The 25,697-nt window shown below is 35.0% G+C and overlaps 3 protein-coding genes across 6 annotated transcripts in view; 1 reads left to right on the plus strand and 2 right to left on the minus strand.

Annotated features, from left to right (window-relative positions):
* The window catches only part of LOC128012867 (cerebellin-2-like), a 636,721-nt gene that overhangs the window by 346,454 nt on the left and 264,570 nt on the right, over positions 1 to 25,697 (plus strand). The window lies entirely within an intron of this gene.
* LOC128012865 (39S ribosomal protein L3, mitochondrial-like) lies at positions 195 to 3,646 on the minus strand. Of its 3 annotated transcripts, none has more exons than XM_052595436.1 (7): positions 3,412 to 3,646; positions 3,033 to 3,218; positions 2,790 to 2,877; positions 1,852 to 1,950; positions 1,036 to 1,135; positions 756 to 816; positions 195 to 363 (listed from the first exon to the last, which is right to left on the minus strand). In XM_052595436.1, the coding sequence occupies exons 1-7, from the start codon at positions 3,504 to 3,506 to the stop codon at positions 210 to 212; spliced, it is 783 nt and encodes a 260-aa protein (XP_052451396.1). In that variant the 5' UTR covers positions 3,507 to 3,646; the 3' UTR covers positions 195 to 209. The 3 variants fall into 3 exon arrangements, with proteins under 3 accessions (XP_052451396.1, XP_052451397.1, XP_052451394.1); XM_052595437.1 differs by having other exon boundaries at positions 2,790 to 2,881; positions 3,037 to 3,215; positions 3,412 to 3,645; XM_052595434.1 differs by having other exon boundaries at positions 2,790 to 2,881; positions 3,037 to 3,218; positions 3,412 to 3,645.
* On the minus strand, positions 5,770 to 25,449 carry LOC128012858 (copine-4). 2 transcript variants are annotated; one of them, XM_052595425.1, is made up of 16 exons: positions 25,272 to 25,449; positions 22,896 to 23,075; positions 21,416 to 21,487; positions 21,251 to 21,325; positions 20,744 to 20,827; positions 20,566 to 20,655; positions 15,422 to 15,520; positions 13,419 to 13,460; positions 13,013 to 13,099; positions 12,705 to 12,764; positions 11,970 to 12,103; positions 11,519 to 11,573; positions 10,612 to 10,663; positions 9,975 to 10,108; positions 8,687 to 8,923; positions 5,770 to 7,121 (listed from the first exon to the last, which is right to left on the minus strand). In XM_052595425.1, exons 1-16 carry the CDS (start codon positions 25,440 to 25,442, stop codon positions 6,990 to 6,992), a joined length of 1,704 nt encoding a protein of 567 aa, XP_052451385.1. In that variant the 5' UTR covers positions 25,443 to 25,449; the 3' UTR covers positions 5,770 to 6,989. The 2 variants fall into 2 exon arrangements, with proteins under 2 accessions (XP_052451385.1, XP_052451386.1); XM_052595426.1 differs by lacking the exon at positions 13,419 to 13,460.

Consider the following 25,697-nt stretch of genomic DNA (forward strand, 5'->3'; position numbering starts at 1 on the left):
TGAAAATACACAGTTTGGGGAAAATCTATCAGTATTACATTTTTTTTTTTTTTAAATAAAGTATTAATTTCTGTTAAAATAAATCTTACTGACCAAACTTTGAACAGTAGTTTATGTATGAAAACAAAAAGAATTACATACACTGCCCATATATCATGCATCCCTAGAAAAAAAAAAACACAGGAATCACCCTGCAAACCCCGCTGGCATTAAGAGTGACACTCTATAAGTACAGAAATAAAAAAACTGACCCCTCCCGGCCCCAGAGAGCCTGGCCTCCTGTGTGTTTTAGTTTGTCCATGGGAAGCTGGCTGACCTTTGAACCCCCAGCGCTTCATCACTCCCTGAAAACCTTTACCAATTCTACAATAAAAAGATCAACAGTTTAATACAGTAAAGATGTAAACAGAACATTGAGTCCTCATACGCTGTGTAACAACATAAGAGATGTGGATGAAGCTGCAGACAGGCAGGATCTCAGACACGACTCAAAATTATGTGAAGCAAGGCTCTGTTCATTAAATATATGGTGGGTGTCATAAGAATTTCACGTGGAAAAAGGCATCTCTATATCTATATCTATCTATCTATCTATCTATCTATCTATCTATCTATGTATTTATATCTATATACCTATCTATATACCTATCTATATACCTATCTATCTATCTATATATATATATATATATATATATATATATATATATATATATTAAAAAGTATATTGACACTTTGTGTGTGTGAACTTGACCTACGTTTTTGCTGTGACATCCACATATTGTCCTGGACGGAAGTGAGCTGCATAGAGAGGAGTGCCTAGACCAGAAAATAAATAAATAAATAACAACAGAAACTAAATTGAAAATGGTTTTAAAAAAAATTAATAATAATAATAATTTTTAAAATACACAAAACACGACAAGAAAACCTAAATACAAAACCGAAAAAATAAAAGTATGAGAGTAAAGGAATACAGCTGAAATGACTTAATTCTTTATCTGGCGATAAGCAAAGAGTTTTGACAGGTGAAGCAACCTGGTTTGATGATGGCGTTGTCCGACACACAAAACGTGGTGAGTTTCTGTTTAGGAGGAACTCCTGCATTCCGGAAAACCTCTAAATATCCCTCTGGCCTCTGTGAAAAAGACAGACTGACTTTCAGTTACTTCAAGGGATTCACTAACATTTATAATCCTTCAAAACTAGAAAGGGAGAATGAAAGAGAGAATACATTAAACCCAAACTGCTCTGCTGTGTTTTTGGCTCTAGAGAGGCTGAAGGCTCAGACTGAAGGTCAGGACATTTGACAATTATACTTCAAGCAGCACTTTGTAGCAGCTGTCAAATATAGACAGAAGACACACAAATATACACGCCAGCTTACTGCCAAAAGGGCAAAAAGGGACACTGACCAAAGCTTTTATTCATTACAAACTCCATAGAACAGTTTAGTTCAACCTCTTTATACCATGCTCACATCTGTCCATCTCTGTTAGTCTTTTTTATAACACCAATAGAAGAAAAAAAACAAGTGAGGAGAGAGAGAGAAGAATACAATTAAAAAGTTGCATAAAAGAAAGAAGTCCTAGTTTTCCCGTTTAATTTCCCTTAATATGCACATACACACAAAGGTGACCTCTACATCTACAGAGAGCTCAGTAAATTCTCTCCAGGAGCTCTTCAGGTCTTATTATACTCCCTCTCCAAAGAAACTGAAAAGCTCCAGTCTAATATACGGAGAAGTCAAGGACTGACAGAAAGGTGAAGAGGTAATGGTTTGTTATGAGGAGGAGGAAAGTGTGTGGACAAGAGCAGTCTTACTGAAAAAGGTTAAAGTCAGATCTTACTCACATGAAATGGAGAGACGTTTTTTCCTCCCACAATCAGGGCTGCTGTGCGTCCGTTATACTCTTCCTTGGGTAGATGTTTCACAACATGACAGTCTTGCACCTGACAGAGATATGGATGTGTTACTCTTATGTTTGATTGAGATGGCATGAGAAGTGCAGCTTCCTGGAACAAGCTTGGAACAAAATACCATGCTCAGGGACACCAACTCCATGGAGGCTGATTCTGATTTTAGGGAAGTCGTGGCCTAATGGTTAGAGGGTTGGACTCCCAATCGAAGGGTTGTGAGTTCTAGTCTCGGGCCGGACGGAATTGTGGGTGGGGGTAGTGCATGAACAGCTCTCTCTCCACCTTCAATACCACGACTTAGGTGCCCTTGAGCAAGGCATCGAACCCCCAACTGCTCCCCGGGCGCCACAGCATAAATGGCTGCCCACTGCTCCGGGTGTGTGCTCACAGTGTGTGTGTGTTCACTGCTCTGTGTGTGTGCATTTCGGATGGGTTAAATGCAGAGCACAAATTCTGAGTATGGGTCACCATACTTGGCTGAATGTCACTTTCACTTCACTTTCACTTCACTTCTGGTGTTTTTACCGATCTTTGCTTCCATACCTCAGCAGTACAATATAATAGACTAAACTTAATGAATTGTATTAATCACTAATGCACCAATTCAGCATAATTTGGTGAATTTATGTCACAACACGTTAAACATGTCCTACTGGACAAAATCTGTTAAAGAATCACAATATTGTTCTTAAATAAAGTATTATTAATATTGGCATATGAAGTGGCTCAATCAATGTATTGATTAAAATGTAAATATAAAAATCACTTTGACAGGTTGTAACTGTGTGTAATTCACAGGTTTTTTTTTAATATTGTTCTCAAAAATAGATTTCATGTGCTGTAATAAAGTGATGAATTGGAATCCTCTTTACCTGCAGCATTGTCACTACGTGTCTCTCTCCAGATTTGGTCCACACAGGCATCATTCCAAGTTTTACGGCCACAAGACCGACTCTCCGACTCCCTGAGGAGATGCAGATTACAAAACAATACAATCATAAAAACTTAAGTAGTAATCCATGTACATAACACAATTATGAGCACAAGCACGCTGCCTCCTTTAGGATTGGAAGGGAGCAGACACCCACAGACTGCATGGGTTCTGATGGTGAGACCCACCTTCTGCCCACTCATGTCTGGGCCAGGGCTCATCCTTGAGAGGATTGAGTTTGTCTGTGGTCTGTTGTTTGTATTCCTCTGTAACAGCCTTCTTTAGGAAGGAAGCATTATCTTCTGTGAGGTGCTCGTCCCACCAGGTGTTTGTTCGATGCGCTCTTATACACTGAATGACAGGGGGTCTGCTGAAGACAGAAAACAAGGCTTTTTACATAAATATCACGTTAAAAGTTGATAATGTGATGACAGTGACATTACATAAAGTTGTTAAACCTGATGGTACTGTAGAATACGCCTTATAAGAGTTGCTGTATTTAATATATTTAAACGATACCGAGTTAAATATTACATTGTTTTATGATGTTAATATTCAAATACCTCTTCAGCGCTGCTCCAACTCGGTAAACGGTTACTGGTGCTTCTCTTAGCAAACCATCAGCTAGCTTAATAAACCTATAAGTCAGTGCTGTCATTTTTATTATTTACAATTATCATACAACACAACTACAGCTCGTTCATTTGGCTCGGTCACATCATCATAGCAGACATAACAGTCTCGTGTTCGTCCTGCAGTAGAAGGACATTTCTTCCCCTTCCGGTGTTACGCGGAAAAACGGTCGCCGGTCTCTGACGTTTCAAAATATAGTTCCCTAAGCACTCAGTAGCGCGTTATGGTTATAGTTTGCATAATAGAAAATAAAATGCAAACTATTTATTTTTTCTATTATATTGTTCATTTAAATTCCCTTTTATATTAGTTCCCTCAGCACTCAATAGTGTGCTATTGTTTTTGCTGAGGAGTGAGGACAATAGATTTGTTCGGTTTATCGCTACTAATTTTTAAATGACAAAACAATATTACAAAATCAAGAATACAAAAATAAATTGTTCCTCACAAAAATAAAAATGATAAATATTAATCTAGTCAAATTATATTGTTATAAACTTTATATTGTATTATATTGTATATTATATTGTGTCTCTATATAAAATGAAAAAAAAAACATTGTACTTAAAACATATTGTTTATTTTCTATTTATTGATCTGCTTGGATTAATACATATTGTTTTATTAAGCAGTTGTTACATCCCAGCAAAGGTTTCTTTACATAGCTTTAGCTGGTCTTAAGATGTTTACTATAAGTTCTGCCATACAATATACTAAAACATCAATTTTACTGAACTGCAAAATTCCTGTTTCCAAGCACTCTTAAAACTAATTATTTATTTTTTTACCCTCTGACATGATTGAACAATTTCCTAACAAAACAATATAATCAAAATATGTTCTTTGCAGACATTCAATCATGTGTGATAATATGTAGAACTATTTTGGTGAATTTCTTTTGTCTTGCAACACCTAATCAAAGCTGAAACAGAACTAAAAGGCTCTGTCTCTGCCAAACACTCACAGTGGAGGAACAAAATTGTTTTTCTCCCATTTAATTATCATATATTCTTTTTTTTTAAATCATAAATTTCAGATGCTAAACTGAGCTGCAGAAAAGAATGTAGAAGATCAGGAGGGTAACGGATTTGAGGAAGACCTGATGCTCTGCCTACCATGGGTTTTTCTTGAAGACCTGAGAACCACTGCATATTGAGCCCTAACCACAATTCAGCTGCTCCCTTTGTCCTGCCAGCTTCTGCTTCCATCATGCTGCCAGCTAGCTCAACCACCCTGCCAGCTGCTTCTTCCTACAACCTGCCAGTTGCGTTATCCTCTGACCTGCCAGTTTTCTTAACCATCCTGCTATCTGCCTCATCCAATATCACATGTTGTCCAGCCTGCTGCCAGCAATGTTCACACTCAGAGGTCTGAGGAGTATTACGTATGTACATATTTCAGCAGCAGGTGATGATCATATTCAGACATCAGGATAAACTGACCACACAGATTTAGACATCTGAGAGTATGTAGTGGTACACAGCACCTGAATCACATCTGTTAACTAATGAAACATATTTCCATTTTTAAGGCAATCAAATAAAATGGAAAAGAATCAACATGCATATATATATGTGTGTGTGTCAAGCCGAATGTTTGGTGGTTGAGATACAGGAAGTAATAATTCAACAATTACATAAGCATTGAAAAATATAATAAATGCAGTATTTTATATGCATAATCATGTTATTTAACATGCTTATTTAAAAGATAAAGAAAATATTGAAGTGGATATTTATGGGAGTCTAGCAATACTGTATCCTTGTGAAAGACATTCAACCTCAGATTTCATTCCCTGCTGCAAATTGTTTTGAATGAGAAAGTATCTGTAAAATCACTAACAATAAATAATCTGTTGAATCTGACTAATGGATCTGTTGAATATGATAAATGACATGATCTCTCATTCTCCTGATATCTCCTGGTCTTGTTCTGCTGATCCGAGTGTTTAATTATACATGATGGAGCTAATTGAAAGGCTGTGTGCTTGTGTGGAGAGACGTGTGCATGTTTGTGTTTAGACTTCAAAGATTCTTCCGAATCAAAGAGTCGATCACGCCTCAAGGACTCCATTTCTCAAAGTCTTCTGATGCCTGTCAAGAGCCTTTACATTCAAGCATCCCTCAAAATTTTGCATTGAGTGTATTACAGTATTGTAGCATTAAACAGAAATTCTAAATCAATTTTCTGGTTATGAGAGAGAACTGTGTGTGTTTGTAATGTGATGCTGAAGTAAGCGCATCCAGTGAACATCAAAACAAAAAGCTGAGAAACAAAAGTGGGAAAAACTTTTTAATTATTGGCAACATGCAAAATACAGTCCTGGTTTCAGTAGTGAGCAAGCATACATACACACACGCTCCAAACAGAAGAAAGAAGGAAAGAAATGCATAAAAGGAAAAGAGAAATCTGTCAAATACAGCACCAGAAATACGCAATTACTATTTCCAAACGTCTGAAATAACTTTATAATATTAGATTATATAAAGAAATTCTGCAAAACAAATGTCAAGAAACCTGTAGAAAAGAACAAAAACAATGAATGCCTAAATACTGGAAGTATCCATTCCACATGCTTTCAAATACATACTGTGTGTATTTGTTTATGGAGCTATACAATACACTTAATTGTATGTAACAATTATAAGTCATAAAGGCCTCACATTAAAAATAAGTTTTAAAATAAATACACTACTGTATAAAAGTTTGAGGTGGGTAAGCAAGCAAGCCTCTGTGAGCATAAAAAAAAACATTAAAATCCTACCGACCACAAACTTTTTGCAGGTAAATTGAATAAAGCAATACAATTGTTGCATTTTGGATTATAAAGGACTAACAGTGTTTACTAACTGAGCATTGGTCATGCACTGGCCAATAACTAATAATCACTTGCCTCCTAAACTATTATGCATCGGAATACTGTGCTATATTGGACTATATAGCCCTTGTATAGCAGGTCCACCAAAAATAACAGTAATAAGGTAACAAATGCCAACACTAATGAACAAAAAAAAGGAAGACAGTCAGGTAGAATGTTTCATTCTTTCGGCTTTCCTTCTAATTACACAGAGTAGGTGACGGCTCATTGAAAAGTGCTGGCAGATTGGTTTGATTGCAATGAAATTAATCTTTCCCATTGTTATGTTAGAAGTTAGATTCGGTGATTTCATCAACATTAAATCCTTTTATACATAATTAATAATACTTTTTCGAAATGTTGGCCATGTTGAGATCATATGACTGAATACAACTCTTCCAAGACAACTGAAATATAAGCCGGGGAAACCAAAACAAAAAATGACTGAGTGCACCGTTAATATAACTAACAACTGCATAAAAGAAAATATGGACAGCTAAGGACATCTTTGCCCAATGCTATTGGAAACCTATGAGGAAAAAACTAAACAACAACAACAAGGATGCTTGTCGATTCTTAATCTGATGCAGCAAGCTCTGAAATGATCAATGAAGATATCTTGAAGTTGAGACGAATATGGCTGTGCGTAGCTCAGGGACTGAACGCTCTGGAAGACTCAAAGTCCGACAGGCATTTGGGCTTGATGCCTTTTCCATTGTAGTAATCCACCACTTGATTGGGAACCTCAGCCAGAACACTTTTAGCCAGCGCTGCAGGAGAGGCCTGTGAGGAAGAAAGGACGGAGGGAAGGATGAGAGAATGGAATACAGATGAAATCTCACACTCTCTTGTGCTTGAGTAGGTGATACAGGAAAGGAGTCACTCCTATTTCACTCCATCCGCAAAACACACCCGAAAAAACCCAGCAGGACAGAGCTAAAAATAACACACACACACAAGTATTCGTATTGGACAGCCAACTTCACACCTTCAGATTTGCGCAATATTTATGAATTGTGTGATATTGCAGAAGTTGACCTGAGGTAGCAGGTTTCCTTCCAGACGTCTTCCAGAAGAATGCAAAACAAAACCCTTCTCTGGAGTTTACTGCACATGAAGCTTTAGACAAAAGGTTCAATAAATCAAATGAAAAACCTGAAGATTTAAAATGCACAACTACATCACCAGTTACAAAAAAACATCAACGCAAAAGAAGAAACAATAATAAATATTTAATAATTAAACAAAATTAATAATAATATTTTTTAATAAAACACTGAACAATCCTAATGCTAATAATAATATTTTTTATAAACATAAAAAAAAAATGTTTAACTATGTACTCCGAAAACCGCATTTCTTTTGATTCAATTTGAAAACCTCTGGCCAAAAAAAAAAAAAAAAAAAAAAAAAAAAAAAAATCAAAACTGTAAAGCATTTTGAAAAACGAATTATTATATGCAATTAAAAATTATGCATTGTTAGCTAAGCTACATTCTAATGTTACTGTATTGAAATTAATTATGAATCATGTCTCTCCCATGTGTTCCTGCCAATCTATTCCATTTTTTTTTTCTCACAGCTGTCACTTTTATATAGGTAATAAATGATTTAGAAATTAAATTAAAAAAATACTGAATTAGTAATAATAATGAAGTTACAAAGACAATTTTGTCTCATTATAACTAACATAGGATTTATAGAAAAAAACATTTACAAATTGGAATAAAAAACTGAACTTTGCATGAACTCAACTTCAGATGCAGGAATATCTCTGGGTTAAAGCAGGACAGAATATGCCTAACGTCTCCTAAAAAAGTCGCCTTCATAATGAAGACTGTTCTACATGAACGATTTCATTCTCCTTAATTAAACTAAACACAGGCCTGTAAAATCTAAGAGCTTTGATGTTTTCCTTTCCTCTGTTCCAGCGCCGAGATGCTTGTTATTGGAGCTCAGAGAGACCTGAGAGGAGAGAGATGAAAAGAAGCCTGGATGCCTTCAGATGTACGGCATCCTCTTGTAGTTTGGTTTCCTGACTATGCCCTGACCCGGGGTACCATACAGCTTCTCAAATCACCAAACCTGGCACGATGCATTCCTCTTCATTAGAAACATCTGTTCATTAAGCTTCGACTTGTTAGTAATCACTTAAAACTTTCAGGTTTGGCTTTCTATGTTCTTGGTTTCACCAGATCCCGACAGGATTCTTTTAAAATGATTTCAAATTTGAATATAAAGAGAAGTGTCGGAATATTTTGTCATTATTTATTCCAACAATGTGACTGAGAGCAAATAATGACAGAATAGATTTTTGGGTGAACTAAGATACTTCTGTTTTTACTCACATGTTTGAAGTGGTGGAAGGGCACAAATTGCACGATGTCCCTCAGGACGGGTTCTCCTTTAGGAGAGCGGAGGATTCCATCATCCCCGTCCAGCATCTGCATGTCGCTGAAATCTGCGTTGCCTATGCCCACAATGATGACGGACATGGGCAGGTGGGATGCGTGAACAATGGCCTCTCGTGTGTCCGCCATATCTGTGATCACTCCATCCGTCAGGATTAGCAGAATAAAGTATTCCTAACAAATGAGGAACAAATCTAATGTGAGAGAACATTTAAATATTGAGACTCACACTAATATGATCACAATGTGTTTGTCTTTGTCTTGCACTCAGAGCGCTATTATAATCAACAAACTCTTTTATTTTCAGCATAAACCACACTAAATTTGCCAAAGTAAAAATGTTTATATTCAAATATATTAAACATTACAATTTAAAATAACCATTTTCTAATTAAATATATATTTTTAAATTTAATTTATGGTAGTACTAATAAAATACTCAATTAATAATAATGTTTTTTATTATTATCAACGTTAAAAACAGTTTTTGATGCTTAATGTTTTTGTGGAAACTGTGTTTTTTTTTTTTTAAATTCTTTAATGAGTCAAAAATTCATTGAACAACACTGAAACATTTGAACACAAAATTATTTCAGACTTATTTTGAAATAAGTCTTTATTGTCACTTTTCAACAATTTAATACATCAATGTTGCATAACATTTTTTATTTCTTTTTATTTGATCATACTTACCCCAAGCTTTTGAATGGTAGTTTTCATAAAAACAGATACAAATATTTTCAACACTGCTAAAAATAAGAAATGATTCTTGAGCATCCAAAGCATATTAGACAATAAAGACTAGAGTAACGGCTGCTGAAAATTCAGATTTTGCATTTAAAAAAGGCTTTTTCCATTTAAAAAAATAATAAAAATTACTTAACAGGAATTTTTTTATTTGACAATCTGTATTTTCATTTTAACAAATTAGTAAGTAACCAAGTAAATAAACAATTTTCTGAGAACGAGCCTTATTTGATGCAGTTCTGCTTTTCAAATAAATTTATATTGCTAAAAGGATGTTTTAATATTATATAAGAAAATTTCATTTTGCTGTGCTCTTCCACTGCATGTTTTCTTTTCTCGATGCATCAGCAACTTGGGTTGTTTTTATGAAAAAAGGAGCAGCAGTAAAGCAGATGGAGTCAATATGGTGCTGTGCAGAAATTGAGCCCTACAGTCTAATTAAAGGTGCTCTCTCTCTCTTTCTCTCTCTCTGACTAACCATGGCCTCTTTGGTATGCATCTCCTCAGAGGCAGAGTTGGCAACTTTCTGGATGATGGGAGCAATATTAGTGGGACCGTACAACTGGATTTTCGGGAGGCAGTTCTGATAAGCCTCAACAACACCTTGTATACCTGCAAAACACACATAGCCCATCAGGTCAATACACTGCCTTGTTTTTGAACATATTGTTCAACATAAGTTCATTTTAAACCTCACAAATTTTGCAATTATCTTTTACGCATAAAACAAAATGTCAGTGCAGTAAGAAATAAAAAGTAGTGTAAAACATATTCTCTTAAAACTACTTTCTGCACTGAGCAATTATCGGTTCTGTAAGGTGACATTGAATGGATGTTTTATTTTTTTGCATTAGTGGTCATTTAAATTTACTGACCTTAAAATGTCAGATTAAAACGTGACCTTTGACCCAGAGGTTGTATGGGGTGCGTGTTTGTTTCTGAATTTGCTCATTTAAAGCAGAGCACAGCCTCATTTAAATGCATGCGCATCAGTTCATTGTTTATGCTTCTGTTTGCCACTGAGTGTGTGTGAGAGATGTTTGGATTTCACTGAACTTTCTCTTTGAAAAAGAAAACGCTTGTAGAGGCATGAAGTTTACACTCTGATGACTCACCAGCACATTCTGGGTTGTCCTCATCAAAATTCACAGCAAAATCATGAGAAACCTAAATTGAGGAGAGAAAAAATACACACAGTTAAGTGACAAAAACTGAGAGATCAGAGGCAGCGATGGGAGAGTGAGTCTACACTGTTTTGAAACAAATTGCTTTTTTCAAATGGCATGGAGAAAAAGACTCCATGATATTAAATTATGATGTTAAACTTCATATAATGTACTGGAAGATCTAAAACATTTTGTTTCTTTATTTTATTCATAGGCTCTTATGGTTCAATTATATTCAGAGTTATTGCAGCCAATGGAAGGTATAAAACCATGCATAAAACATGGGAGCTTCCCTGTGGATTGGACTGTGGTCAACTAAAATGCATTCTTAGAGTCACATCCAACCACACTGCGGCCATGACCTCTGATTGAAACATGGCAACCAATCAGATGACCTGATTTTGAGTGATTGGCATAGATTAGCAGGAATCATGAGGTGATTATAGTAAAAGGGCATTGGCAGTTCATGAATTATTCAGAAAACTCCCGTCAGGTAATGGTGAGGGATTCAGAGCACTCTGGTTTGCATGGAGATTTATTGTACTGTATGGAAAACTTCTTGTACAGATTCAGTTTGTTAAATCTTAGATGAGTCAATTTAAGCATTCTTTATAAAAAGAACATTATAGGGGATTGCGTAAATATTTAATCTTAAATGTAAATTTAATTTCAACTTGTAAGTATGCAACGAATCTAACAGTCAAATGAAAACTAGACTCACAGTAAGTGTGTTAAAAGCAAAAATGACTTTTTTAAATGAATTTTCTACTGCAAAATTACACATAATTACAAAATGGTTTGCCCTTAAAGTATAACTAAAAAAGCTGTTTCTTTTTTACATGGAAAAATAACTTACTTTGAAGTCTGGTGGGATTTGGGCTCCGAAGCCAAAAGCAGGAAACATTTTGTCGCTGGAAACAGATCAGAAGCAGGGAGGATTAATGAGCGTGCATTGAGCCCCAGAGATGAGCAATGGGGATGAGCAAAGCAGGGATGTAATATAAAGGGTAAAATATAATTGAGTTTAAGTGATGTATTGGGCAAGAGAGTGATTGAAATGTAGAAAGACAATCCTTGACATGACAGCTCTGCATCCTTCAGGAGCAGGCAGTCATAAGACTGAATGCATTAATCAATGTAATGTGTAATTGATAGATTAGTCTGAAAGTTTGTTTAATGGCCAGTACTGAGAAAATAACTGGTGTAAACATTCTGTAATGGAGTAGTCCATTAAATTTCATTTCATTTGATTGACTGTGTGCTTGACTGACTAAATGATTTGACTGGGGGATTGATTGGTGGGTCACCTATCATAGTCCTGGCAGATCTCCCCAACCGCTATCAGGGCTTTGAGGTACTCATTGGGCTGGTAAGGGTGGATGTAGTGGAGGGAGCAGCTGTTTCGAGGGTCACCATTTGAGGCAGTGAAATCAATAGCCACCTGCAGAACAACACTGGTTAAAGGGATAGTTCACCCCAAAAAATATAATTTGAAAAAAAATAATTTAACCTCAACTTTCAAGCCTCAAAAAGGGTGTAAAAAATACCATAATAGTATTCGTTGTATATCCAACTTGTATACCGATAGTTTAATTTAAGACTAAAATGTAAGTAATTATTCTCATAAAACTATGAACATTTTATATGAACAATTGCAATCAAATGAGTGATTGGAATTTGAATGATTCTGATTCGAGTAAAATGATTCATTGAAAAGATCTGAATCTAAATAATCAATTATTCATGAGTCGGACATTGCTACAAATTTGAAAGCTTCAGTCTCCATTCACTGTAACTGCATGCAAATAGAGCGAGCAGTACAATTCTTCGAAATTACACTTTAGTATTCTATGCAAGAAATAAAGCTTTAGGATTTGGAATGAAATTAAAATGAGTAAATAATGATGGATTTTTTATATTTAGAGAACACATGATGTGTAAACACAAGACATGCAGGTGGAAGCTAAACCACCAGACAACTTACAAAATCCAGATAGATATGACAGAAGATAGTGGGGGAAATGTCTTCCAAAACTACTTACTGTGAACTGAATCTGACATCCTCCCATGATGTAATCCAGGAAAGAGTGCATCTTTATGATCTGAAACAGTGATAACAGATGACACAACATATCTGTTCACCTACAGTAGCTACTGTGAATGCACAGCAAAGTTATCAACCCATTTAATAGAACATATATCATACTATACATGTGTGTGTGTGTGCATTTAAAAAAAATAGTTATAGTACAATAGTTTTTTTTGTTTTTTTTTATACCCAAAGTGACTTCATTACAGGGGCAGTCATAATGATGGTATATATCAGACATAAAGTGAAGGAATCCCTCACCTTGCACATGGTAAGAATGACCATTCCAGAATTTCTGTAATTCTTCTTCTTCACCTGGTACTTAGGATTAATACACTCCCACTGGATCTGTTAGAAACATGTTAAACGTACAACAGTAAGACAACAATTCAGCACTATGCCATTCACTCAGCACTGTATTGAATTCCATTGAGCCACAAGATGAATTGCTTGGGCTTGCAGGTATTTCATCTGAAGTGGGCTTGTGATCTATCTGTATGAGAGGAAGATGCCCACAGGCCGAGAGGCACAATGATAGACGGATGTCTAAAATACTCAGCATAACATAGTGGCTGCATTTGAGCCTTTCAGAAAATGTGAGAGTGATTGGCTGTAAGCTAGCAGTGCGGACGAGACTTTCACAAGCATGTCAGTGTTGGTAAGTCACCTTTTGGCCAAGATCAGTTTGTAGTTTCTCTTGTGATGATGCCTGTCAGAACAAAAAAGATATGTCTATCCAAGCCAAACAATTATTTATTCATTTTACATTTCTGGTGTGAATACAACAGCTCAGTAATAGCAAAAATACAAAGATCTGCCTCAAATCTGTGATTTATTTTCAGCACAATTATCTCAGAATGTTCTAAAGATCTCATATCAGGTCTTGAAGAGTATGCGAGAAGTTTTCTTCCACCACTAGAGAATGAAAGAGTATTCTGCTGAAAATGAAGCACTTGTTTTTGAACCACGCTAGCAGTGCAATCAGCGTGTGCTGACAGACGAGGAAGTCCACTGATTAACAAATGCAATGAGAAGCTTATGCTGAAGTCTGTCGACTCTGCTCCTCTGAGCATTCAAGGGGATGATGGTGAATATGAAGGTAATGGAATTAAAAGCAACACAATGACTACTAATCTGAAGAGCAGGCAATAGATTTCAAATGAGAGAAGCGACAGAACAGCGTGAACTCATTCAGACGCTATAGACTGATGCATAAGAGTGTATGCGGCACGATAACACTGTGTGTGTGTGTGGGTGTGTACTCTATATGGCCATAAGTATGTGTACACCTAAACATCACCCAATAGGGATGCAGAGATTTGCTTCTACTGAGACAAAATGTTACTAAATTGGTTTAAAACAAATGTTTTACCAATTGTGTCCTTTTTGAAGCAAAATATATCTGTATAAGTCTATAACTCTGTTATATAATGCTAGTCTTACTGGTTGTGTGTGTGTGTGTATATATATATATATATATGTATATATATATATATATATATATATATATATATATATATATATATTTTTTTTTTTTTTTATGTATGTAGTTCATCACTACAGTGCTCTAAACTCTCAAAACACTCTCATTCATCTGACACAGCACAAATACACAACACTCTCACATGCACTCTTTTGTTGCCGATTTTTCTTTTGTTCTTCTATTGCAATATTCTCGGTGTATTCCTTGGTGTGTCCTTTCCCTCCTACTCTGTACAGTACCTCTAATTATTCCCTCTGTTTCTCTGCAGATAACATTGTGTCCATGGTGACAATACAGTAGATCACAATTCTCTATAAAATCCAGAACAAAAATGCATTCAAAAGAAAAACAGTGAAAGACGCAAACAGACAGAGAGATGACATGATGAATTCAGTGTCTGTTATGATACAGGCAGGGTGAGTACAGAATAGGAGATGAAAACTGAGAAAATGAGACATATAAAGATCATAAAGCAAGTGTTAGGCTTGTTTCACACCGCCTGCAAGAGAAAACGCTGTATAACTGTAAGATCAGGCTCACGTTGAGCTTTCACACTGACTCAGTTTCCGCTGCATAAACAGACCTGAGGCTCTCGGCAGAAATTAAAGAGATTCAGGGAACCTGCATGAGGATCTGGAATGAAGATATTATAATTGTAATAAGATATTTAATCACTGATGCACTGCACTCTCTGATGAAGGGAAAAATATTTTGAAGTATGCTAATTAAAAACAAAAAGATTAATATATTTTTATTTTCTCAACCAAATGTGAGTGTTGGTTAACTATTATCTAAAACCCCTTGAAATCCCAACAGGTTGGATAGGAACTATTTGTGAATGGCAAAATGTTAACAAAGACCCCACGTGCTTAGAACTGAAACTCCAATGGCTAAATTTTAGACTCATCAGACCACAGAATCTTCTTTGAATTTCCACAACCGTTCGCATGCCCATGGGCAAGCTCCAGTCGAGATGTGATGTGGGTTTTTATTAATGGACGCTTTCTTTGCATATATCCATCAGCTGGAGTTATGAAGTATGCTATTGCTCTTACTTCGTTCCATGTGCTTCAGGGTATATACTTGAAAAATGCAACAACAAAAAAGTACTTTGTGTTGATGAGAGCCGGAAATCTACATTGGAAACAGGGTCAGTTTTCTGACTGTGTGTGTGTGTGTGTTTATACCTGCTTCCCATCCATCGCCGCCTTCATCTCCTTGAAGGTGGTTTGAAATTCTCCTATAAAGTCGTGCTTGCCATTTGAATCCCAGTCCCATACTGTACACTACAACAAGAAAAAAAAAGAATTTACAATCTGCATCCTATATTTATAACACAGTTGAATAAATTGAAACTTAAGTGCTATTTGATTTATTCCACATTTTTAATATGCTGAGCCACATGCTTAATGCAGTAAATAAATCTGTGAATAAATTTAGCTCTGTGCATGAGGGTCTGAGACTTCAGTCCCTTAAGAACCGTGATAAATATCCTGTGCTAAATAGTTTTCTCTAGCAATATTTATGGTCACATTATCTCACACACACACACACACACACACACACACACATAGAAACATACAGTACAAACAAAAACCCATGCTATAACGATACACCTGCAAAACTTAAACAGCTAAATTGCATTCAAAAATTAAGACTTGTTTGTGGGAAATTTTGAATTATGTTTGTTCTTTTACCACATTAACAAAAGTTTTTCCTGTTGTACCATTTAGTGAGACTATTTAGCCAATTTAAACTTAAGTCTTATTATTCTTTTTATGTTTCTCTGCTCTGTTGAACACAAAAGAAGATATTTTGAAGAATGTTCATGAAAACAGAAGTCAATGGATACCATCAACTGTTCGATTACTCACATTCTTCAAAATATCTTCTTTTGTGTTCAACAGAAAAAAAAAGAAATTTATGCAAGGTTTGCGAAGACATGAGGGTGAGTAAATAAGTACAGAATTTTCATTTTTAGATGAACTATTCCTTTAACCTCCACAACTCATATGCAAAAATTAGTTTTAATCTTAGAGTTGCTTCAATGAACCACAACAGCAGTATCTCAGAAATGATAGATTGTACATAAAAATGCACACAAAGTAAACAGTGTGTCCAAACACCAAGAGCTGAAATAATTAATAACTTCCACAAGTACAGGTATAATGAAAACAGCATCAGCTTTTCTTGCTACAATAAGACTGAAATGTCACAGTTCATTTAGAAGAGCTTTTATCTAGTTGGTGTTGAATCTGGAACAAGCCGAGGAGTCTAAAGTTTCAAGAAGGAATAAAGGATTGTAAAAGCAATGTCAATGCAGTGATACAAATGTCATCTTGTTATCGTAACACTTCTTCAGTTTTAATACCTTGTGTCATGTTGTTGATTGAAAGATTTAACACTCTCGTTGGTACGCTGGCCGTGTGTGTGTATGTGAAGTTGTGAATGTGGGTGTGTGGCAGGAGTGGCAGGAAGACAGCGCACTGTAGCGTTGCTGTTAATGAATCATTAATGCTGAGACATAAGCGGGTGGTAATCAAAGTTTGAAGGCCATTTAAAATATTAATACAGAGATGCTGTGGTTGACTTTTCAGCTGAAGAAGTGAGAACCAACAATAACTCAGCATGCATAACTCACACCTGCTCCTCTGCTCTGCATAAAGTTGGGAAACATCGCCAAAAGATGGATGAAGAGATGCAAATGCAAGACACACAGACACACACTAAAGTAAACTAAGATAAAGGTTATAGAAATTAAACATTATTTTGTAAACTATTGTTATGTTTTTTTAGAATATATGATTAATTGAATCTAATAACAGAGCTCTGTTGTAAATATGGATCTCTGAGCTCTCAAAATTCAAAACAAGAAGGTTTAACTGCCCTGTCTTATACAAATATAGATATAATTCCACAACACGAATAAAACGTTACTGCAGTGGCTCCATAACTCTGTGAATCTGAATTCAGTGTGTGTTTTCACTGCGGAGACATTGCTGTGTGTAGTGCCTTGAGTGTAAATAAGTCATGAATATTAAACAAACCAGTTCATGTTTATTCAGGGACATGTCACCCTAAAATAAATAACCGTTTTCGCATCTGTCTGACTATAAATGTCCTTGACTGTCAAACATCACCTTTAAATATTTGGATTCAAATCAACAATGTTTAATAATTTTAGACTGAAAATGTAATTTATTCAGCTATAAATGAACATGTTGCACAACTGCTCATTCAGCCACTTAGTAGAATTGCCAAAGGCTTAATTCAAAGTGGCTTGTTTCCAAGCATTTAAAACATTAGTTAATTAGGAAGTGGTGGTTATTTTCAAGTAAAGCTGAGAGCAGCAATGTAAAGTGCCAGCCTGGAGCTGATCAAGGGATTCAGCTCTCAATTTAACATATTGAGAAATCAGCTCTTCATTTTGCTCTCCCTGTCTCTTTCTTGGCCCGTTATCTTTTACTTTCTCTGAAATGTCACCTGCACAGTGTGTGAGCATTTCAAAAAGGCTTTTCTTCCAAACAACTTTTGTGCAGAATCTCAGTGTAGTGCTAAGACTAAATCTCATCTTAACTTTCTTATGAGAATAAAAAGAGAAGCATCTTTAAAGACAGATTATTACGATACAGCTCTCCTGTCACCACTTCTACATTGGCATACCAATGAGGACCTTACACCTGCATTGCTGAGATCTGAATGTGTGTGTGTGTGTGTGTGTGTGTGTGACAGAGAGAGAGAGGTTTAAGAGAAGAGAACGAAAATAATACAATCTTAGGAACTTTCATGAATAAATAAGCAAACACACACGCATACACAAAAACTTTATGCTATTAAAAAGTAGTTTAAGGCCAAGGATGATACTACACACACACGCACGCACGCACGCACGCACGCACACACACACACACACACACACACACACACACACACACACACACACACAGTACAGGTACATTTTAAAATGGAATAGACCTGATTTCAGTGCTGCACTGTTTTACTGAACAACTGCAATGTAATAAATCATAAGTAATAAAATCCTAGAGGTTGACATATTGGTGTTGTTAAAAAAATTGGAGTTTTAATGTAAGTGTACTTTGAGTACAGTAGCTTGTTTGTTTGCTTGCTTTTATTGCCATACCAGCATTTATTGCTATTTTCATAACAATATCAATGTATTTTAAAACAAATAAAAAGTATTAACATAGAGGAGCAATGAAAAAACAACATCTGACTACAAACTCACATCATTATAATAAACATTATATACTTGGTATAAAAAAAAAAAAAAATTCATGGTCAAACGTTTTTAAAAACAGAAACAGAAATTTCCAAGCAAAAATGTTCAAAATAACTTTGTGTTTTCATTTAAATAATACTTTATTATATATTATATAAATGCTTATTTACAGTAATTTTTAATCAGATTAAAACGGATTAATTAATTAATTAAATAAATATATGTAATTGTAAACGTTCGGGGTTAGTTTGAGATTTTTAGTCTTTTATGCTCACCAAGGCTACATTTATTTGATGACAAATACAGTTAAAACTGTGAAAAACTTCATTGTGATTTTTTAATTATTATTATAATATATAAGTTGTCTATATAATATATTTTAAAATGTAATGTATTGCTATGATGGCAAAGCAGTCATTATTCTTTGTAATATGCCAGAAAATATTTCCTATTATTATCAATGTTGTGCAAGTTACTTCCAAACTGTAATAGATCATAGATTACTTGTTACTAACATTTAAAAGTAATTCCTTACCTTACAATATTACTGTCTTAGAATTATAATGCGTTACATGGCTCCTGTATTAATTTTGAGTTACTTTCACCAAAATAACTACAGAAGTAGAACTTAACATTCTAAAATTACAAGATGTACTGCAGAGCATTTTACATACAGTAGAGGGCATATTGATGTAGCATAATGACTGTGGGCTATCCAGGCAGGCAACTAACAATAAATAGTTTATAATTGGCAAAGTGAAGCCAGTGCTAGCCGGGGCTAACAGGGAGGTGGGCGGAGCTAATAGCCTTGGACCTCGAGCACAGAGGCCGAAATGATGTCACGTCACGCCAGTATCCTCGAGGCACTCCTCTAAAACCTGCCCTAAACACACCATCGCTGGACTACGTCACACAATACAAAGTTCCACAAGCGAGATAGAGAGAGATGGATAAAAAAAAAAAAAATCGCTAAACAAATATATCAGAGGTGGGCACCACACGCAGCTATTGACTGACCACGAACAGGAAATAGAACTTATTAGCTTAATTTTTGATTCGTTAATGTCTTGCGCTCTTGCTGTTTTTTTTTTTTTTTTTTCTTTGAACAATTACATTTACTACAATTACACTACTGCGTTACAGCAAATAGTAATATGTTACTGTAATGCATTACTTTTGTAATCCGTTACTCCCAACACTGATTATTATTATATATTCCTATTTTTTTGGAAACGTGACTCATTCTTTTCAGGATTCTTTGATGAATAGAAAGTTTTAAATAATAGGATTTATTTGAGATAGAATATGTAAGAATGTAAAAGAATTGATAAATGTAATGAATTTTTGCTGAATAGAAGTTTTTATATATATATATATATATATATATATATATATATATATATATATATATATATATATATATATATATATATATATATAAGATAAACAGAAATTAAAATACCGAATATTAAAAAGGCCACAGCACATACAGTATGGGAAGTCAACGGAATAGTACTTTGAGTCTAATCTAACTTTCTTATCTCAAATCTGTAGTATCATATAGATAACAGGATTTCTTGCTCTCTGTAGTCTTATTAGTGTTCTTGGATAACTGGTCCCAATGACAGAAAGTTCTCCAACCCATTTTGTGGACTTGAATGGACTAAAGGGCAGTAACATCAATTTTTGTCTTTGGTTCCACCATGTCTGTTCCCCTCAGGAAACTGTCAGGACCCTCCAAACAGACGGCTGCATTTACCCACTCAGTAATTAGCTCACTATGAAAGATGTCAGCTGCAATGGTGAGGCAGAATGGATAGGACTGCCATTACATAAATCTGCCAAGATGATTTTAATCTAATGTGACCAAATGGTCACGCTGAGATCAGAATAAAGAGCAAAAAAAAAAAAAAAAAAAACCTACATTGACATAACAGCCTCATAGGGATTGTGTCACATTGCTGCGGTATACCTTTCAATGAGATGCTTTTTGTCAAAAATATATCTCTAGTTATCATAACAGTATGCAAATGGATAGGTTTTTAGTTTATGTTAACATAATAATGGATATAGTCAAAATATCTGTCCTACCTTTAACTCCCGCTCATGGTCTCCACTGCAGAGTGTATTTAAAGAAACTTTGAATGATTTCCAGACAGGACTCAGATTGTTCATAATGGTCTATAAACAGAAAAATACCAGTTGATACATGTACATAATTTTTCTTCCACATGTATTTAATATGCATGTGTGCATCTGTCAATCTCACCTCTGTTCTGTGCACCAGTGATGCTGTGCCATCATCATTCACTCTGAAGATTTCCAGGAATGGATCTGACTTGCTAAAAAAGTCCTAAACAAAGAAAGAATCACATTTATTCTTGTTTTTAAAGTAAATATAACATCTGCAAACATGAGTGTTCTGGAAGCTCTTCATCCTTTGAAAGTCCTTTTCATTTGGTGGTGCTAGCAGTGCAGAAATGACACAATTGAGCAGTAATTAATTTTTGATTAATTCATACATCAATCCCAGGCACATTTATAGCGTCCTGACTTTCTCTCATTTAGAGACTATATCCGAATGCACATAATTTCTTAATTTTTCTTAATGGTCTGTGCGTTTAGACTGAAAGTTGTCCTCATTGTGTAATGAAAAATTAAAAATAGCAGTATATTTTAATGAAGTAGTAGATGATGCATTGCTCCATTTGAATTTGTCTACTCATAAACCAGAGTAGTAAAACAGAAAGGGGATCAGATAAAGACGATGTCTCACCTTGTCATCCAGTTTCTTGGCACTGAAGGCGAGCTCCACGTAATCATCATTCCCAGACAGCTCTTCAGCTGTGACCTGTGGTTTCCAAGAAGTCATCGCTCAGTTATGACAAAAGAGCATAAACTTGCAGAGTGAATTAATTGGGGGTGAGACATCTATTCTTACTGTGATAGATGATTTGCCAGCTGTGTTTCCTTGCTTCAGTAAAGCTTTGGACAGTTTTCTCTGTGATACAATCTATGAAGGAAGAGGAGAGGACATGAGGCAAACAGATACAGTACATGCACACACACTAACAAACTTGTAAACCCTGACAAACCTGAAGGAATTCTCCTGATTTTTCATGGCTGTTTTACCTTTATGTTGAATTAGGCATTGTGTTGTGTTTTAGGGTTGAAGGAAATATTCATAAATGAAATCAATAATGTTAAATTACCAGTCCGTCTTTCATTTTTCCGATTGTTTCTTACAGTGCATGTAATCTGACTAAATTCATATAAAATGGATGAAAATGGTTAGAAAAATCTAGTTTTTAACATAACATGAAATGTTCTTGTTGAAGTTTATTGAAGCTTTAGACTAAATAAATATATTTTTTGTGTTTTAAAAAAAAAACATAATTGGTATTGACTTTATGAATCACAATGAAATGATTATTTGATTTAATTAGTAATATTTAGGAATCTTTGTGGTAATCAAAAACGGTTTTAAAGTTTTAATGCCAAAAATGATGAAACAAAGTTAAATTATAAATATTTATTTATATATATATATATATATATATATATATTTTTTTTTTACATATATTAAGAAATGAATGCTTAATATATGAAATTAATTCAGCAGCAACAAGATATGCGTTGCAACAAGGAGGCAGACATATTAAAAATGATATTAAAAATCCTTCTACTTCATGAAGAGCATAGATAATCCACCAGGAGGCAGAAGATTTTTACACAAATTATTTATAATTTCAATGATGAACTAACCTACAGATCTTATAAACCATTTGACAACTTTACAGGATCAAAATATAATTTTTTCTAACACATAAGGTGCACCACATTCACCAACAATATATTTACATGTCCACATATTATAGATGGTAACATTAAATTGGATATTTTTATCTAATCAACCAACAAGAAGTACTGGAAACAAAATGTACTGATCTAGCATTTTCAACTCACAAAAATAAGTGTTTTCAAACCACATAATATACATTACTTGTCAACTGTAAGTGGTGAGAGCTAACTAAAAAATTTACCATTTACATACTGTAGTTATTTCTCACCATTTACGACTTATCAGTTTAACAGCTTGAAACTAAATAAGTGTCTGTTGTTAGCATCCAAATCCTTCAGGCCCTCACCCTTACATGAACTCTCCTTCCCTCAAGTCCTCTTTACCCTCTTACGTTCCTTTATATACCACCGGTTTTAATCTTGTTTTATCATAGACTAGATAAAAAGAGTTTGAAGTAATAGCCCCTCTGCCCACCGGGCACCTTCCTGCTCCAGTGAGCTCTCTGCTACCCTTTTGAATCCACACAATCCCTCTCATGTACTCATCCTCTCTCTCACGCACTCATTCCATCCACTAGCTTTCATCTTCCCTACTGCGCTTCCGTTAAGTGTGCATTCACCTGTCCGAGTGTGCACTCCATGGCGCCCAGGAAGTCAGCCTCTTTGAGTCCATTATGGTTGCTACTGATGTCATGAAGCTCAAAACGGAGGCGCTGCACTTCCTCAAAATAGTAGTCCACGGTGAAGACTTTGGAGAAAACCGGACTGATGCTGCTGCGAATCACCTCTGTCCGGTCCACCTGGAATCAATCAGAACACGGCAACGGTCACACTCCAGCTCTGCTGTTTTAATTTATTTCCCATTTCTAGGAACTAGGATCGATGACATCTATTCCTGTTCTATTACGGGCTGATTGTTTGGATGATGACAATGATTTTCCCTAATCCAGTTCATATCCTGGATCAATTCAGTTCACATTCAGTCGCATCTCAAATCAATGTCAATGGCCCTTAATTGAACAGATCCATAGGACAATGGGGTTATTGTCCTTAAAGTGCATATCAAATTTGTCAAAGGTTATTAGTGGCATTACGAAAATAACAAACCATTTTAAATAGTACTGTACTCAATCCCAAGTATGTGCCATCAATAATTTAGTGAATCTGACAAAGCATGTTAAGAATACACAAAATCTGGGGTCAGTAAGATTTACATGAATTCAGCAAGAACATATTGTTTAAAAGTGACAGTAATGACTTTTATATTGTTAAAAATACATTTTAATTTAAAATTGTTCTTTTGAAGTTTCTATGTCAGAATTAAGCAGCACAACTGTTTTTAACATTAATAAAAATAAGAATGTTTCTTAAGGACCAAATCAGCATATCAGAATGATTATATATATATATATATATATATATTTATAAATGTAAACATACATAAATGTATATATCATTATGTATACAGTAAATTCTGCTTTGGTGAGCATAAGAGACCTCTTTCAAAGTTATGATATTATAAGACAAATGATAGGATATGTGCATGCCCCAGTAATTTATAATTCTTAAAAATAAAAATTGCATGAAGACAATTTAATTTAAGGCACACATTTATATAACATTATTTCAAATCTCATTACTGTAATGCATATGACAATTTCCTTTTTCACTACTTCCATTAAATATAGTAATATTTATTGTTATATATACATAGTATTTTTAAATTAAAATCAAATAATATCAGTACAAATGATCTAATTTGATAAAACAATCAAATTATATCAGTATCAATTGCAAGAGATAGTTATGAAAGATTAACATAACATTTTAGTTTCTATTGACTTTCATTGTATGGACAACAACAACAACAACAAAGCACTATTTCTTAAAATATCTTATTTTATGGTCCACAGAAGGAAGAAATTCAAACATGTTTAGAACAACATGAAGGTGAAGACAGAAATTATGACAGATTTGTCTTTTTTCCTGTGAGCTATCCCTTCATATGATATAACTTTTTTGTCACATGACGGCAACAAGAATATGAAAATGACACTTTTGGTTGTTTTAGTGGTTGCTTTACAAAAGTAGCATGAATGTAGATAATAATCTCGCGAATAACATCCAAATGCAAGCCATATTTATGGTTCTTAAAACCTGCTTAGTCTTCTAAATATATAAAAGTGAAATATGAGCAGTACATTTTCTTGACAGGTTTCATGAGATTCTCCAGACTGCGGGCCTTCAGCCCACTTATATGGTTTCAAACATCTTTTTTTTTTTTTTTTTTTTACTTCAGTGCTCACAGCAAGAGTTCAAATGGCACTGCTTTATTAATTATGGATCGTAGCCTTAACTATGCCAAGCAAAAGCCCTGTATGCCAGAAACACCTGTTTTGAACTGCAACTGAAACCTTTCACAGATACCTAGCAAAAGCTTACAGGCCACTTCACATTATTTTTTGCAGCACTGCACTTCCTTGTCATTGGTTATATTATCGAGGCACAAGACAACGTGACAATTAGAGCACTTTTTGTGATCTAACGGTGCTGTTTTATATTACTTACACATTACAGCATCACAGCTGAGACTACAGTCTCAGAACGCTAATCAGCCGTTGACATATGCATGAACACATTCAGTATCATAAAGAGCCAGTTCTTTTGCTAGCGTCTGTTCAGTCCAGATTAGTGTTTGTGAAAGGATTATTACTAAAGTACTGTATCCTCGGAAACTTACAATAGCATCAGATGTTTGCTAAGAAGTCACTACATGTGCAGCAATTTCAAAGTGAGGAAAGGGAGTTTGTGACTGGATGAAATATCTAGGGTATGACACACAAACAGCCGTTTCTTTGAAATCAGAAATCTGAAAACTGTAATAAAATGTACATATACGATAGATTGTGTTTTGTGCAGGTGAAAATGATATGTTCCTTCATGAAAAACATCATTCTGTTTGTGCTAGAGAAAACAAAACCTGAACACGAACAGACCTCGAACCACTGTCCGTGGGACTGCATCTTGAGGATGCCGCAGGGGTCAGGTTTGGACAGAGCATCTCTATCAGATATTCCTTTACAGGCCACACGGAGCTCTACTTTTGTCAGACATGGGCTGTTGAAGAGGCCCAGCGTGGTGGCAGCAGACTCGTAGATGTTACTCATTTTGTGATCAAGCTGCAAAAGAAAATAATGTTTAGAAAAAAACGTTAAAGCATGATATAGAACAAATATGAGACACATTACCATCCAAAAGCTCAAAAAGGGTCAGAAAGATATTTATAAATAAATTAATACTTCTGTTTGGAAAGGATGGATTACACTGGTCAATAGTGATTGTTGCAACAAAACTAAATTTATTTAAAATGCTGTTTTGAACTTTCTATTCATCAAAGAATCATTAAAAAATATTGTGTCATG

This window comes from Carassius gibelio, chromosome B24 (assembly GCF_023724105.1).
Source record: "Carassius gibelio isolate Cgi1373 ecotype wild population from Czech Republic chromosome B24, carGib1.2-hapl.c, whole genome shotgun sequence".
NCBI lineage: Eukaryota > Metazoa > Chordata > Actinopteri > Cypriniformes > Cyprinidae > Carassius > Carassius gibelio.

What these genes read in the sequence shown, in the direction of transcription:
- LOC128012865 (XM_052595436.1), bottom strand. Translation starts at nt 3,506, where the DNA reads ATGACAGCACTGACTTATAGGTTTATTAAGCTAGCTGATGGTTTGCTA. An exon ending in ACGTAGTGACAATGCTGCAG is followed by an intron (nt 1,951 to 2,789) that starts GTAAAGAGGATT and finishes TATCTCTGTCAG; the next exon opens with GTGCAAGACTGTCATGTTGT. An exon ending in CAACGCCATCATCAAACCAG is followed by an intron (nt 817 to 1,035) that starts GTTGCTTCACCT and finishes TTTCTGGTCTAG; the next exon opens with GCACTCCTCTCTATGCAGCT.
- LOC128012858 (XM_052595425.1), bottom strand. Translation starts at nt 25,442, where the DNA reads ATGAGTAACATCTACGAGTCTGCTGCCACCACGCTGGGCCTCTTCAAC. An exon ending in ACCATGAGCGGGAGTTAAAG is followed by an intron (nt 15,521 to 20,565) that starts GTAGGACAGATA and finishes TTCTTGTTGTAG; the next exon opens with TGTACAGTATGGGACTGGGA. An exon ending in ATCTGCCAGGACTATGATAG is followed by an intron (nt 11,574 to 11,969) that starts GTGACCCACCAA and finishes ATCTGTTTCCAG; the next exon opens with CGACAAAATGTTTCCTGCTT.